The 15,518-nt window shown below is 38.6% G+C and overlaps 2 protein-coding genes across 2 annotated transcripts; both read left to right on the top strand.

Moving 5' to 3' along the window:
• Positions 1-352: 352 nt before the first annotated feature.
• Positions 353-12,108, top strand: LOC114360378 (protein tyrosine phosphatase domain-containing protein 1). Its single transcript, XM_028315081.1, has 12 exons — positions 353-434; positions 2,140-2,322; positions 4,551-4,631; positions 6,263-6,378; positions 6,892-7,014; positions 7,361-7,544; positions 7,873-7,993; positions 10,069-10,237; positions 10,576-10,709; positions 10,996-11,106; positions 11,380-11,517; positions 11,800-12,108. Exons 1-12 carry the CDS (start codon positions 364-366, stop codon positions 12,106-12,108), a joined length of 1,740 nt encoding a protein of 579 aa, XP_028170882.1. The 5' UTR covers positions 353-363.
• Positions 12,109-12,794: 686 nt separating this feature from the next.
• Positions 12,795-15,360, top strand: Drp (death-related protein). The gene is made up of 2 exons (XM_028315079.1): positions 12,795-12,962; positions 13,465-15,360. Exons 1-2 carry the CDS (start codon positions 12,911-12,913, stop codon positions 13,716-13,718), a joined length of 306 nt encoding a protein of 101 aa, XP_028170880.1. The 5' UTR covers positions 12,795-12,910; the 3' UTR covers positions 13,719-15,360.
• Positions 15,361-15,518: the final 158 nt, after the last annotated feature.

Genomic DNA, 15,518 nt, shown 5'->3' with positions numbered 1-15,518 from the left:
TGTATATTCAGATCTAAATGTGGTTGTATTCTCAATTTTGGGTCTAGGTTTCTTTTATCTTCTTTTATTGGAAAATGGTACGTGATATCTAGTATACCTGGCTACTCCTACTATAAGTAGAAGAATTGGAAAGGTGAACTTGTTGGTCCTATGTTTGACTCTTTTAACTGTACTTTGCTCTAAAATAATAGTAGAAAAAAATCCTAAATGAAATGCTACGTCTTTTCTGCTGTCGCTACCAATGTTTGGACAGCGAATTGTTTGCTTGTGGGACCCACATCGCACAAAGAAAGCCGGAGTCACCATTCCCTCATTTGCATTAAGTATTTCAGGCCAAACGCACGTATTTTAATGGCGAAGCTAATGTTCAACAAAGACCGCCGTAAGTCCAGCATCAACTTCGTGAATTTCCGACGCTTCCATTTTCTGGACAGGTGTGTAAGCTAGCTTGCAATTGCAGCTAAGAATAAGCTGTGAGGCGTAATTAGGGCTTCCAATCCCGCAATACCGAGATCTCGGTATTCCGGGATCCCGCATCATTTTTAGTCCCGCGTGCTGCGGGATTATGGGGGCGGGATCCCGCGGGATTTGCGGGACTGTAAAGAAACATGCGCACGACCATTTNCTCGGTATTCCGGGATCCCGCATCATTTTTAGTCCCGCGTGCTGCGGGATTATGGGGGCGGGATCCCGCGGGATTTGCGGGACTGTAAAGAAACATGCGCACGACCATTTGCGACCGCGATCGGTCGGCTACTGAAATACTCTATGAGTCCGGAGGGTCAATGGGGAAATATCTCACATTTACATATAATTCTTTAAAAGGAATACCACCGACAAGTGTGGAAGCCGAAAGAGCCTTCTCTGCTGCTGGCTATATTGCCTCTAAAATACGCTGCAGTTTGGCAGACGACACTTTAGACATGCTATGTTTTCTTCGCAATCATTTCCAATTGAATGATAAAAAAATATGAAAGAAACTAAATAACTCTTTATCATTCAGCTGAAACTGGTTTTTTTTTTATTGTACTTCATTGAAGTTGATTGTATTTTTATATTTGACCTCAGTAATTGAAGTGTAATTAGAATGATCTCATTTAACGTTAATTAAAGTGAAATTACGTTGATTTAATTTGATTAATGTATTGTTTTATTCGCCTCACATAACATTTTTCATAATTATATGCGGGATCCCGCCAATACCGGGATCCCGCGGGATTTGAATTCCAACTCCCGCCAATACCGGGATCAAGCATGGGGTGCGGGATTGGAAGCCCTAGGCGTAATAGTTTTATCCATTTAACAGCAAAAAAGTCGTTCTATCTTTCGTTTTAAAGTACTTGTGACAGTTAAAAAGTCTTTCGCCAAAACTCTATACTCCGGTTGCTGCAAGCTGTGGTAAGTACTTAGCTTACCTAGCGCTAACTATGCTGTACCGCATTCTCTCCACAGAATGCATTTCCAAGGAAAAAAGCTCATAATTAAAGTAAGTAATTTAACTATTTTTTGCAAGTAGGCTTATTAGCGATTTTACACGTCCTAAATAACTATAGCTTATTGCCATACCATTCAGGACAATTATGGGCTATTCTACTCAGAAGATGGTGGTGGTGGTGGAAGAAACTCGGTCACCTTATTATAAAATAAATAATAAAATTATTTATGTCGCATGAGTCTGAATTTAATCACAATGCGCAATAACTAAATTAATATTTTCCTTTGAGAACGTAATGCGGTAATAAGCATAATATTCATGATTCAATCTTGTGGTTTGATCATTGTCATTGTCGTATTGCCTTCATATTGTTTAATGTTGCGAAACTTTATGTGTCTGTCATAATTTTAACTAACCTTTTACTTAACTTTCCGCCCAACTAGCAAACATCAAAAAATAAGTTAATACCCACAGTAATTTTCCCTTATAATTATTAAAAAGTTTCTTTAACTTTCTGCTGGAAAGCAGTTTTAAGTTTTATTCGTACGATAACAGAACACAGCCAATTTAGGACTTGTTTATGTGCCCTGAAAAGAGCCAGCTCAATATAGAATTTAAATTTCACTATTTAAATGTTACTCTTACGCCAAGTTCTTTCATTAAAAGGTGTTTTTTTTTTATAAATGTCTTTTTATTGTTCCCAGAAGCCGCGAGTCCCGTCGCCGCATCAACCACCCTCCCACCGCTCTATACAGCACGATCGGCGAGCGCGTGCGAACGAGCACTCCTTCGGCTCTCCAGTGCGCACTGTTTTGTGGAGGCTCGCGTTGCCAGTATGAACAGCCACAGCCTCGCAACGCTGCTGTACAGGGGCTCTACTCTGACTGGTAAGACAAGAGATTATCTAGCTACTTCCTTCAGCTGTACATCATGCTCGGCGAACGCGTGCGAACGAGCACTCCTTCGGCTCTCCAGTGCGCACTGTTTTGTGGAGGTTCGCGCTGCCAGTATGAGCAGCCACAGCCTCGCAACGCTGCTGTACAAGGGCTTTATTCCGACTGGTAAAGACAAGAGAATTATCTAGCTACTTCCTTCAGCTGTACATCATACTCGGCGAATGTGTGCGAACGACGTTGTTTTGTGGAAGCTCGCGATGCCAGTATGAGCAGCCACAGCCACGTAACGCCGCGGTACAAGGGCTATACTCCGACTGGTAAGACAGGAGATTAATGCCCGTTTTCACCATCAATACCGAATTTTTAAGTGACCCCTATGAAAACAAAATTCCTGTTACGTGTTACCTTAAGGGTCACTTAAAAATTAGGGACTGATGGTGAAAACGGGCATAAGTTACAGAAGCCCATCAAATGACACTTCCTTTGGCGATTCACCATGCTCGGCGAACGCTTGCGAACGTGCATATTTTTAGTGCTACGGAGTGCATTACTCTGTAAAGGCTCACACTGCCAGTATGAGCAGCTACAGCCGCGTAACGCCGCGGTTCAGGGGCTCTATTCTGACTGGTATGACATAAGATCGTAATTTACAGAAGCTTCCTTTAAGTAGCTACACGCATACCATGTTCGGCGAACGCGAGCGAACATGCATCCTTTAGTGCTACAAGGTTGCTGTCGCTGACAGCAGTATATTCAGGGGTATGCATGCAATGCTGGACTTTTATAACAGTAATTTAAAAAAGTAACTGCCTACCTCGAAATAAAACTAATTCCTGCCACTAATTACTGTAACTTTGATGAAGCATGCCCATTAGTAACTAAAACATAAACCTGAAAAGTAAATAAAAAAATATCGCAGACCTAAACTACGCTGCAAGTCATATCTGTAAGCAAAATGAGATACTTACCTACCTAATAAGCAAATCTTATTCTTTTTGTGAAAATAAACACCTACTTAACACCTACAAAGAAGAAACTTGTAGTAAGTACTTAAACTTTCTCGTCCTCTTTTCTGATTTGGTGTTAAGGCCAAGCACACTGTGTAAACAGAAAGGATTTGAATAACGCAAAGTGGGTCAAATTGAATGAGGATTCAATTTCCAACACAACAACCAACCATTTTTGAAATTAATAGCCTAACTAAGCTATAGTACTTGTTACTATAGCTTACTAGCGAAAGTTATAAGAAAACTATCTTTTACGGCAAGAACTGAAGCAATTAAAAACTACACTTCTAAAATTAACCATATTCTGCACCTACTTGATTCACGAAGAAGATAAATAGGTACCTACCTACTAAGCCTACAAAAAAGAGGAAAAGAAATAAGTAGGTAGGTAAATCGGAAAAACTCTACATGGTCACGAGAGTTCTCTAAACATGCTTTAAAATTCCAACAAAATTCATAAAAATATTTCCAAGGCAAGAAAAACTCCTGAAAAATCCCATTTCGGTTACATTACCATAATACATTACTGCTTTACGTGATTAATTTAAAAGATATCCTTGACTTTAAGCGAAATATATGATGTCCACTGTGGTCGCGTGACTTCCGCACTAACACGTATTATAATAATTACATTACTTACTTTTTTACAGTTCTAATGTTGGCCAAGAACAACTGCCATTGCAGATGTTTTCTTTTTCAAATATTTAAATTGGACGCTGCGGTAAATAGTTAAACAGTTTTGCCAAATTGAGTTAATTAGCCTAAAATGACAACTGATTTAAACATTTTTGTGAACAATTCAGCTAAAGCTTCATCATCATCGTTTCAGCCATAGAACGTCCACTGCTGAACATAGGCCTCCCCCAATGATTTCCATGTTGAAATTAATATCAGTTCGATTTCCAACTATGTGCATCTTTTTTGTGGAGATTTCCCAGTTTGATTGCGACATTGTACCTATAGCAATAAGTACCCTACACTAAAATAAAATTTAGTTTTAACTACTTACTTACATCCCACTTAACATCAGGAGCGATTGTGGTCAAATACCTGCCTTGTAATGCATAAATAAACAAAACTTGCACTGATCAGAGTTTTAAACCAGTACCTACCTACTAAATATATGCCGTTGAAGAAATGTTACTTTCCCTCTAGATTGTGATATTTTGGCTTTTAATATTCCATGCAATGTTCGATTCTTAACTGTTGCAGGATCACGGACGACATTCTGGCGATGGCGCGGCCGAGCACCGCGAGCATCGCCGCCAGAAACATTATTCAGCAGTTCCACAGGTATTCCTTTGTTTTGCTGCCAGAAAACGATTGGCTGAATAAAACGCTGTTGACAAAGCAATGAAAGAAATCGTGCTTGCTCTTGCTTGATACAAATCTCACCCGAGCGCAACTTAAGTAGGTACTTAAGTTTGCGAGCTCGTGATATTAGACAAGCTGCACGCACCAAGAAAAAAGCTTGTCTAACCTCACGACTCACAATAAGTGATGGAAATTGCTATTGGTCTCATCCCACGGAAAATTTCAAGATCAAATTAGTACTCCCTTAGTATCACGCACGTTTCCCTAGACCTTAAGTTGCGTGTCCAAAAGGCAAGTATCAGTGCCGGATTAGCCACGTAGCAAGAGTAGCAAATGCTACGGGCCCCGCGAATTTGGGGGCCCCGCGCTCCAAAGCCTGTCTGACCGAAATAAAAAAAGATTAATTTAGATAGGAGCGTAAAACATCTTACATTAGGCTATGTTTTACTTTCACTTGAAAATCTAAAACTCGATTTCATCACATTAAATCATAAAAATAAGTAGGTAGGTATTTTACGAACTTTTTAACATGAATGTTCTCTAATAGGCCAGTAGAATTAAACACAAAAATGAATTAAATCTGAAACAATTCCTACTAAAGATTTTAGTGCTTTAATGGCTTCACTAGTTGCCCATAAAGACTCTCCTAGGTTTTCGACTTCGACGGCGTTGTGCTTAAGTGCCCCGAAAGGGGCGCTTTTTCGGTTTTCCGGTTATACCGCGTAAAGGACTTACCCTATCGAAAAGTGGTCTTCCTGACGGTTGAAGGGCATTTAATCCTGCATTAAATAAGACCAAATATATATTGAAAATGAGCGCCTCAACCAGTGTCACCCTATCAAGGCTTACGAGTTACGATTTTTCCTACTTTGCCGAACATTTGCACGAGAACGGTTTGTCCAAAACGTATGAATTTGGTCTTGTTTAATGCAGGATTAAATGCCCTTCAACCGTCAGGAAGACCACTTTTTGATAGGGTAAGTCCTTTACGCGATATAACCGGAAAACATAAAAAGCGCCCCTTTCGGGGGCCCCCCACCACTTCAGCACAACTCCGTCGAAGTCGAAAACCTAGGAGAGTCTTAATGGGCAACCAATGAAGCCATTAAAGCGATAAAATCTTTTTTAGGAATTATTTCCGATTTAAAATGTAATTCTACTGGCCTATAATGTTTAATTATAATCGATATTAAAAATGAATTAAGGAACACGACAGGACAAGAACGTCTTAATCATCTTACTTTGTTGAATATAGAGCATGATTTGCTTAAAGAAGTTGATATTGAAAGTGTTATCTCTAAATTTTCCCACATTAAATCAAGAAAAGTTCATTTGTAACAGTTTTGTTTTATTTAATACTCTAAACTTGAGAACCTAAAGCCAACCAAGGGCCCCTTGATAGAAATTTGCTACAGGCCCCGCGCTGGCTTAATCCGGCACTGGCAAGTATAGGTAATTATCTCACCGGATTATGACTAGGATGCATTTTTATAGCAAAATAATTTACAGCTAAACATTTTAAATACTATGTAGCTATAGTTTTACTAGGTTTTTTCTATGTACGCAAACTTAGTCGAATAACATTGTTCTGGGACAAACTCCCTTTCCAGCTGGGGCATCCGCACGGTGATCAACCTGCAGACGCCGGGCGAGCACGCCAGCTGCGGCCCGCCGCTCACCAAGTCCGGGTTCACCTACGACCCCAACGTCTTCATGGCCAACGACAGTAAGCGACCACCTTTATTTTCATGGATGTCATCATCGTCATAATAGTTAATCATTATTTTCAGCAGTCTACGGCTGAACTAAATGCTATTAAGTAAAACCGGATGGATACCTAGCAGTGAATTTAATGTTCACGAGTAGGTATAGGTATACAGCAGCGCAGGACCGTTCATTGTGGAAAGCCTTGGGGTTTGTCCAGCAGTGGACGTCATTTGACTGAAGCGAAGACGAGTACCTATGCTAGACAAAATTTCTCGTCGCGGTTTGAAATTAATGGCTCGCATATCTCTTTTAGGAATTGAAAATTCTAAACCCTGTTCTAGTGCTCTGATGGTTTCAGGATAAACACGATTATTACATTTGACCATAATTATATTATGCTGTCACCTAGGTCCTCATAAAGATGAGCGAGCTCTCTCAAGAGACGTCGTTCTGATGAACAAAGAGAGATCTAGACAAGCGAAGCAGGTTAAGGGGGAACCCATTACTGCCATTATTTAAACTTTTCTTTCAGTATACTATTACAACTTCGCGTGGCCCGACTACGGAGAGGCGACTCTGAGCGGCCTGCTGGACATGGCCAAGGTGCTCTCCTTCGCCCTGCAGGAGGGCCGGGTCGCGATACACTGTCACGCAGGTCAGTTTACTACTAAACAGAATAACACGTTGATTGTGGAAATAAACTTTTCAAAGTAGGTAACTAAAATGTGAATCTTTGTAAACCACTAATTGAATCTGACAAAGTTTCTGTAACGCTTTTAAAGGCAGAAAGAGATCTACGGCTTAAACATGAGCCTAAAAACCTCACCAACAAAAGTTTAAAAAACTACCTATTGCCAAGTTGTTTCAATCCTGAAATGTAGGATTGTGACAAAAGTGAGAACTGATTAATGATTGCCTTGATACTTACCTACTCCCAACATTCAAACTATTCCAAGAACCTCACGGTGTACTTTCACTATCCCAAGATCCCATGTTTCCAGGTCTGGGTAGAACCGGCGTGCTAATAGCGTGCTACCTGGTCTACTCCCTTCGGGTGCGAGCCAACGACGCCATCCGGCTGGTGCGCAAGAAGCGGCCGCGGTCGGTGCAGACGTCTGGCCAGATCCTCTGCGTGCAGCAGTTCGAGCACTATCTCCTACCGCAGACTGTTGTGTTCAGCTCCAAGTTAGTCTTGATAAGCTCTAGATCACCAGACAGAGGTGGTTAAGAATAGGTCAATAGGCCTCTATAAGTCACGAAGGAAGCGACATTTCTTTGGCACGTGTAGGTACTCTCAGTGTGCTTCAATCTAAGCCATACAATGGCATACCTCTAACGGCTTATTGTATGACTAATAAAGTACACGCTAATCTTGTAAATTCAAATGTCTCAAGAAATTACATTGTTGGTGTTACCATTGCTTTTGTAGGGTCACAAAACCTGCTGAGCTTCGCTTCGCTTTCTAACATTATCTTTGCAAAAATGATATTGTAATATTATTTTGTGTTTCCAGAGAACCGCTTATGTTGACCAAAGATCGCAAGACGGCTGAATTTACAATTAGACAATATTTGTACAGACAGCGCGCCACTCTACATGGACTTGACGAGAGAGCTTTCAAAGAACTCCCTAAGGTAAGTAGGTAACTCTTACTTATTAGAGCACGATGTGACGCCAGGGTATTTTATTTTGTATCGTGGAGTGGAGCAGATCCATGGTCATAGCTGGGCATTAACTCGTTAATCCGTTAATCGTTAATTAACGAAGTTAACATTTCTATTAACGGATTAACTTTTAAGTTAACTTTAAAAAATGTTAACGGACTCGTTAACTTCCGTTAAATTATCCTAAGTCCGTTAATCGTTAATCCAGTACCTACTATTTACCAAAAAGATACAGCAGGCACGCTGAACAACGCGTTCTGACAAGTACGTTCGGACTTCCAGAACTTCCAGCAGAACCCAAAACAACAGTTTTTGTAACCAGAACGAAACGATATAAAAATGCTGTTTTTTTTTTAATTTATTTACAAGCTTTATATTGACTTCACTTGTTAGTAATGTGTGGGACAAATCTTGCAACTGAATTTAAGACCAGTTGTAGAAACCAGTACGATGAAAATGCAATGTTATGGTACCATTAAGCTGGTCTGATGATGGAGTCAGGAGGTGGCCATAGGAACTCCTAAATGAAACGGCGAATTTGGGTTCGTTGGATTTGTCTTTTCGAGCACTGTAATACTAGATGATGTCCAGGTAGGGTTGCCAGGTGTCCGGCTTTAGCCATGTTTGGCTTTTTACGGTCTTGTCCGGCCAAATATTGCCTTATCCGGCCTGTCCGGCTTTTTATTTGGCTGCCGCGCCAGGCGAAAGTCGAGCCCCAGAATAATATGGGGCGCACGCATCAGGATGGTTGGGCAACCGATGATGATTGTACTCACTCGTGAGCTTTGCACCCCCCTCCCCCCCTCACATGTCCGGCATTTAGGGTGAAATGTCCGACCAAATGAAGCACAAAGTCCGGCTTTTGTGTCTTTGGACCTGGCAACCCTATGTCCAGGGTCCTGATTATGGAGTCAGGAGGTGGCCATAGGAATTCCTAAACGAAACGGTGGAAACTTATCGACTTTGGATTTGTTGGATTTGTCTTTTCGAGCACTTTGGTGCTAAATTGTATTGTAATTAAACCAAGGCTCTGAGATTGAGATACTATAGACTAAGAGCTGGTGAACGCCGTAGGTCTGGCGTTCATGCATCATTTTATAAAAGCTGAAAGTTTGTCAGCGTATGCTCCCAATATAGGTTAGAATGTTGGTGGATTATAAGTTTGGGTCATCGTTGCTTTGGCAGCTATCCTAAAAAAACTGTCTGGCAAGGAGTTGGAACTGTCAAAACTGTGTGGCTGATGTCGAAACAACTTCTAATCATTGCCCAAATATTATACATAAAAATCAGATTTTATGGTAGTAACGTAAGTAGAATTACAATTGAATATACTTACAGAAAAAGCCACCGTAAAAGTTAGGCTTACGTTATACCATAAAAGCTGATTTTTATATAAAATATTAGGGCAATAATTAGAAGTAGTTTCCTCATCAGTCAGACAGTTTTGACAGTTCCAACTCCTTGCCAGACAGTTTTTTTAGGATAGCTGCTAAAGCCACGATGACCCAAACTTCATGATTCACCAACATTCTATCCTATATTGGGAACATACGCTGACAAACTTTCAGCTTGTATAAAATGACGTAGGTCTGGCGTTCACTAGCTCGGCCCAGCTACTACTAAAAAGTGTAAAATAAAATTATAATAATAAAATACTTTTTTAAAAACAAGCTTTTATCCTGAAATGTAGTTGTTACTAAAACGAAAAAAATAATTGTATGCAAGATTCAAATAATTTCGAAAGCTTGTAGCGCAAACATAAAAGAGGAATAAATTCCGTGAGCGATACAAGCTTTCGAAATTATTTGAACCTTGCATACAATTACTTTTTTCGTTTTATTATCATGTGTTAACGGATTAACGATTAACGTTAACTTGCGTTAAATCTTGCTAAATGTAACGTTTTAACGTTTAACGAAGTTAACTTTTTTATTAACGGTTTAACGATTAACGAAGTTAACTATTTGATTAACGGTGCCCATCTATGTCCATGGTAAAGTTACTCAAGAATATGACGTCACTCTAACATACCTAAATAATTCTAGATTGTCTACACCCTCTGCGAGCGTCTACTCAAGCTGTGTGGCTGTCACCACAGCGTCGGGCTGGACTTTCGCGTGAAGAACAGACCCTTTTACAAGTCTTTCCTTGTGTACCGTTTGAAACAGAGCAAGCCGCCTGACCCCACCACGCCTGAAGAGGTGGCTTCATCAGGTAGAGTTCTTTATTACTTGGTATTTTAACCAAAAAAGAAAAAAATATCACCAATAAAATCTCGGCTACATCCTTTATTATAATTTTATACTTAGAATATCTTCTTCTTAGCATTCCTTAGTCCAAAGTTCATTGTGCACCTTACCACAATTAAATTTCTCGGAGAAAGTAGTTGAACCACCACCACAAGAAAGCCAAAATAAAAGTTGACTCTCGGAATGCAATAAGCGACACTTACTGTCTTTTCATTCCTTTACTTACCCATATGATATGTTGTTTGACGTTAATACTTACCCGACTGCGCCAGAAGGAGGATTATGTTTTTTATTATGTTCCAGACCACGTGACAGCACTACCCATGGTGGACTGGCGCGATCCCGTGGAGGAGGACATCTACAGAAACCTGGAGTGCGTCACCAGGATCACGGGCACCTCCACAAATGGGCACGTGCCAGCACTTCATATACACGAGGTTACATTACTTTGAATATTAGGAACTACCTAACTTTTTCGTCTTCTAAAAGCGGTAAAAAACACGACACAAATATTATATTACCATTGCCAACTTTGAGACAAGACGTTGACAGAGATTGCAAACCGGTCCCGGCCGGTGCCCTTTTAGGCACGAAAATTACGAAAAAGAATGCAATGGCGGTTTGCCATCTCTAGTTTCTGATGATGCAAAGAAGCCTTGCATTTTAGGATGTATTCAATAAAACAAAATTCTTCTTGTAAGTAAAGGGTTTTTTTCATTACAGGCGTTCGTAGTGGATCACCATAGTCTTCCAGAAGATAAGCAGAAGTATCTGAAACAGCTTAGAAACGACATAAACCAAAGAAAAGAGGCGATAACCAGAATAGACGAAGAGGTAAGACACCTAATAAAAACTTAAAAGTAGGTCAATAGGAAAATTACTTTATCGAATATCGAATGTAATCGAGTAGTTACGAGGTTCAGTCCCCAGTTCCTCTGAAAATAAAATATGAACACCCTACAGTATAATAGACTAACAATGAAGAAAAGTAACAAATGAGAAGCTTGCTTCAAGCTCAAGAAAATCTAGGTCATTCAATAGCCGTGGACTAGCGCTATGCTGGATCATCATCAGTACCTATAAAAAAGGTCCTTTTTTGTTTTATAGGAGGATCCAGCAATTTTATCAGGACTGCTATGCGAGTGGCTGGAAGGCCTCAAGCAGCCAATCCTGGATCGCGAGGACCTGTCCATCATAGTCGGTCGCGCGCATAATGTGGAGTCATGCATATTAGCATTACAGATGGTAACGTGTAGTTTTTTACTTAAGTAGTAGAAAGAGCGTTTTAGAATATTCGCTAACATGCAAAAATATTGTATCTATCTAACTCGCGAATTTTTATTTCATCTTCATAGTTAGTTGTTTTCTAATATTATAAATGCAATAAGGTCGAAAGCTGTATTTATAGTTGGTATATTCCAACTTTCAAGGAAATACCTAACCTTTTTTGATCTCAGCACAGCTTATAATTAAGTACCTAGGTACCTATATAATGATTGTGCATTTATAAATATTTTCCTGTTACAGGAGGACATGATGCTAATAGAGTATCTGCTTCGCTTCGTCACGCGTCTGCGACCTCTCGCCGCTGCCAAAAAAATCGACATTATAAAACGCCTGCTAGCCTCTCTCACCCACCAAACCGTGATGCTGGCTGGCCGATGTCTTCCAACGCGCAGGGACTTTTCCCGCCTTCGGGAGGGCACCTGCACCCAAGCTGTCAACTTCATGCTGCGAATGATAGTGGAAATCCAGAAGGACATGCTCAAGTCGGGAAGGGACGATGCTGATGTTGTCGTCCCTTGTAGGAGATTGAAAATAAAGGCTTGGAAATAAATATGACTTTTACTAGTAAAAACTTTTAACATTCATATTACTCGTTTATTCAAGAGCGACCACTCAATTTGATACTAACTACTCTTAACACCTTGGCAAACTGCCATAGGTACCAACTTTAAGTATAGCCGTCTGTGAAGAATAAATACTGTGCATCGAGAAAAGGAGTAGTGCCCTCAGGGGCCGTCTTAAACCTACTATACATAAAGGGGCCCTGAGCAGTCAAGGATAAAGGGGCGCCATTATAATCTGGAGAAAGGTCTTTTGACGGGGGCCCTCGGTCTCGTCTCGAGGCCCTGGGCACGTACCCAAAGTGCCCAGTGTGAAAGATGGGCCACACTCAAACGCTCACGGGACCAGTAAAGAATATCGATTCGAAAAAGATTGGTGCTCCTATCTCAATTTAAGTAATTAAGTTGATATTCAATCAAGGAAAATTCCTTGTCACGTATATCATGCAATGTAGAATATTAAAAAATTAAAAGTAATTAAACTGACTTCCGCTTAATCCTTCCCGCTCGAAACTTATATTTTTATTGATTATACATTGTCAAAGGCATACAAAGTATTCAGCTACAAAATTAAATATCACTTGATATTTACAACAAGTCACTAGTATAATACCTGTGATTCATTCACATTACGCGCACCTTGAAAAATACCTGCCAATTCCAATTTGACATTTACTGTGGCCGTGTCATCTTCCGAACTTACACGTCGTCGTTTTATGTGTTTTTATTACACTGCAATCTTATCAGATTTTACCTGATTCCTACATTTTCTTATTTGGTTATAAGTAATAATGTCGTCTAATGAAGATACTGCTCAACTTAAGGCGGGGCACCCGCCTGCAGGTAATTGTTTTGTGAACCAAAAGTTCTTTGTTTACATTGTTTTATTTTTGCATAAATTAACAATTACTTATTTAGTTTCCCTAACTTTAATAATAAGACACCATATGGTGGACTAAAGAATTCCTATTAACACTAATGCTAATCTATGAGAACCAGTTTGGTTGGCTATTTGTTGTTTTTGTTTTTAACATTAGTAAAACATGCATTTGGGGCCTTGAAAACATATCGCTGACGTCATTGAAGTATTCGCTACGCTTTTTGTCGTGAACATAATCACAAGAAGGCGTTATAAACAAAGCAACCTATTTTTCAAGGTCAAAAAATGTATTGTAGGTAACATTGTTAAGTAGGTATACAGCTTACCTTCACAATTACATACCTGTATGTAATTTGACTACTCTACGTAATTTAATACTTCTGAGATTATGAAAACTGTCGAATTTTATCATTTGTGTTAAATCAATAGCAAAAAGACATACAAAAACCTTTTTGAATTTTGCAGTTAAAGCCGGTGGCATGAGAATCACCCAGCACAAAGTCCCACACCCTAAAGACACTAAGGAGACTACCAACGAAGACTTCACCGGCCTCGCTGGACCTTCCCCAGTGCCGTCCAACCCAGTCTCTATCGCTGGGGCTCCGAACAAAGGTAACGCGGACTTTACTCCAGAAGCCGCTCAGGTAGCTCACAGTCCAAAGCCTCCAGCGCACATCAACTTCCGGCCACAGCCCAACATCCAACAACCCCGGAAGTAGATTGGAGTAACGACTGCATATCATCTCTTAACGTTTACATAAGGTATTTGACGGTAAAGTACAATAAGAGTTGTTTTCAAGCCTTATTTCTAAATCGATAGCACTTTTATGTGCTAAATATTTTTATTTTCTTTTATCTAAAACACTGCTTATCCGTACAAATCATATCTACTCTACTATCTACAAGTTCATCGACTTTGAATCAACCTAAATAATGTCAAATCCAGTGCACCTGTTCAAATATATCTTTCAATCCTATTGTTTTGCGTAACTTCACCAGTTACCATGACCAGTTAAAAGACTGATATGGTTGATAGTGATAAAAATGAATTTATTTATAGTACTACTTATTTAAAATTGTTTGTATGTTTTCATGCAAACAAATAAATACTAACTTTAATCTTTTAATTTGTTTTGATTCAATATTTATGCAAATATTACTAGTTGTTGACACCTGATTGTTTGGCTTATCTACATAAACTGTAGAGAACCGACAAACAGTGAGTCATTCGATAAAAATACCTTATGTAAACTACGAACCCTACCCTAGTGATTAGATTGGTATATTAAGAGCAAATTGTATTATAAATAAGTTCAGAATTTATTTATTTATAAGTGAATTTGAACATAAATCAAACTTAATATCTTGCTATAACAACCTAATCAGATGATGGCGATACGGCCCACAAGTGCTTACGCTGCCTAAAGTTAATTCGAACCCACATTATTTCTTCGTGCAATTATAAAAGTGGCTACAGCCTGCCTTATTACGGTAGTGTGAGATCATGCATCAGGCAGCCATAGGCCTTGAGGGGTTAACCTGAATATAATTATCCAGCATTGACAATTAAATGAAAATAAACTGAGATTTCTTTTCTGTGCTGTACAGTAAAAATTCTTACTGAAAGCAATAAAATCTAAAGCAATTAAATAAGCAACAACTTTTTCTATTGTAGGTAGTTACTTTAAAGATTATAGTAGTAATAGAAATAACTTAAATATGTAACTGTTATAATTATAATGTTAAAAGTAGTTAATAACAGCTCAATGTGAAAACTGTTGTTGTCTAAATTTTTTATTGAAAATAGTCTGCTTTTTAATTTGTGTCAATAAAAAAAAGTTAAAAATTATTAAAATGTTAAGATAAAAAATATCTAAGTAAGTTAATATAAGAATCTATTGTGTGTGCTTTTATATTGCTGCTTCGACTTGAAAAAGGCGATTTTATTTTGCACAAGTAAAAAACTTTTTTAACACTGGGAAAGTGTACATCCTTGTTTGCATTTTCAAAGCAATTTTTTCCTATTACTTTTTAAAAAACCATGAATATTTTAAATGTTATAAATAATAACATTGGGGTGCAGCAATAAATTATTTAACTGATGTTTTTATTTGTTATAAATCCACTTTCAAAGTTTCATCTAAAATAAATGTATATTGGTTTGTAGATAGAAAAAAATATTATAAGAGTGGATTTAAAAAATATTGTTATTTAGACATTTGTTTTCCAGATTATTATTGTTTAATGGTTAAATATTTATTTGGTGCTAAGACCCTCGGTCCATTATTATCCTTTGTTAATCGGATGCATTTTGTTAACATTCCTGATTTCTTTTCAAAACAGTTTATAAAGATATAATTTTATCAAAAAAATATAATGGTCATATCATTTTGGTGGTAATTTGTGTGACCTAACATTTTAGTACTAATTTTATATTTTCTTTAATTTTAATAAATGAAAACACCAAACTTTTTGTTTTATTTAAAGTAACATAGTTGGTTACCCATAGATAATTAAGA

Source organism: Ostrinia furnacalis, unplaced genomic scaffold (assembly GCF_004193835.3).
Source record: "Ostrinia furnacalis isolate ACB-3 unplaced genomic scaffold, ASM419383v2 OfSCF4979, whole genome shotgun sequence".
NCBI classification, from domain to species: domain Eukaryota; kingdom Metazoa; phylum Arthropoda; class Insecta; order Lepidoptera; family Crambidae; genus Ostrinia; species Ostrinia furnacalis.
This window is presented reverse-complemented; position numbering and strand designations above follow the sequence as displayed.

What these genes read in the sequence shown, in the direction of transcription:
- LOC114360378 (XM_028315081.1), top strand. Translation starts at nt 364, where the DNA reads ATGTTCAACAAAGACCGCCGTAAGTCCAGCATCAACTTCGTGAATTTC. An exon ending in ATTATTCAGCAGTTCCACAG is followed by an intron (nt 4,632 to 6,262) that starts GTATTCCTTTGT and finishes CTCCCTTTCCAG; the next exon opens with CTGGGGCATCCGCACGGTGA. An exon ending in CGCGATACACTGTCACGCAG is followed by an intron (nt 7,015 to 7,360) that starts GTCAGTTTACTA and finishes CCATGTTTCCAG; the next exon opens with GTCTGGGTAGAACCGGCGTG.
- Drp (XM_028315079.1), top strand. Translation starts at nt 12,911, where the DNA reads ATGTCGTCTAATGAAGATACTGCTCAACTTAAGGCGGGGCACCCGCCT. An exon ending in GGCGGGGCACCCGCCTGCAG is followed by an intron (nt 12,963 to 13,464) that starts GTAATTGTTTTG and finishes TGAATTTTGCAG; the next exon opens with TTAAAGCCGGTGGCATGAGA.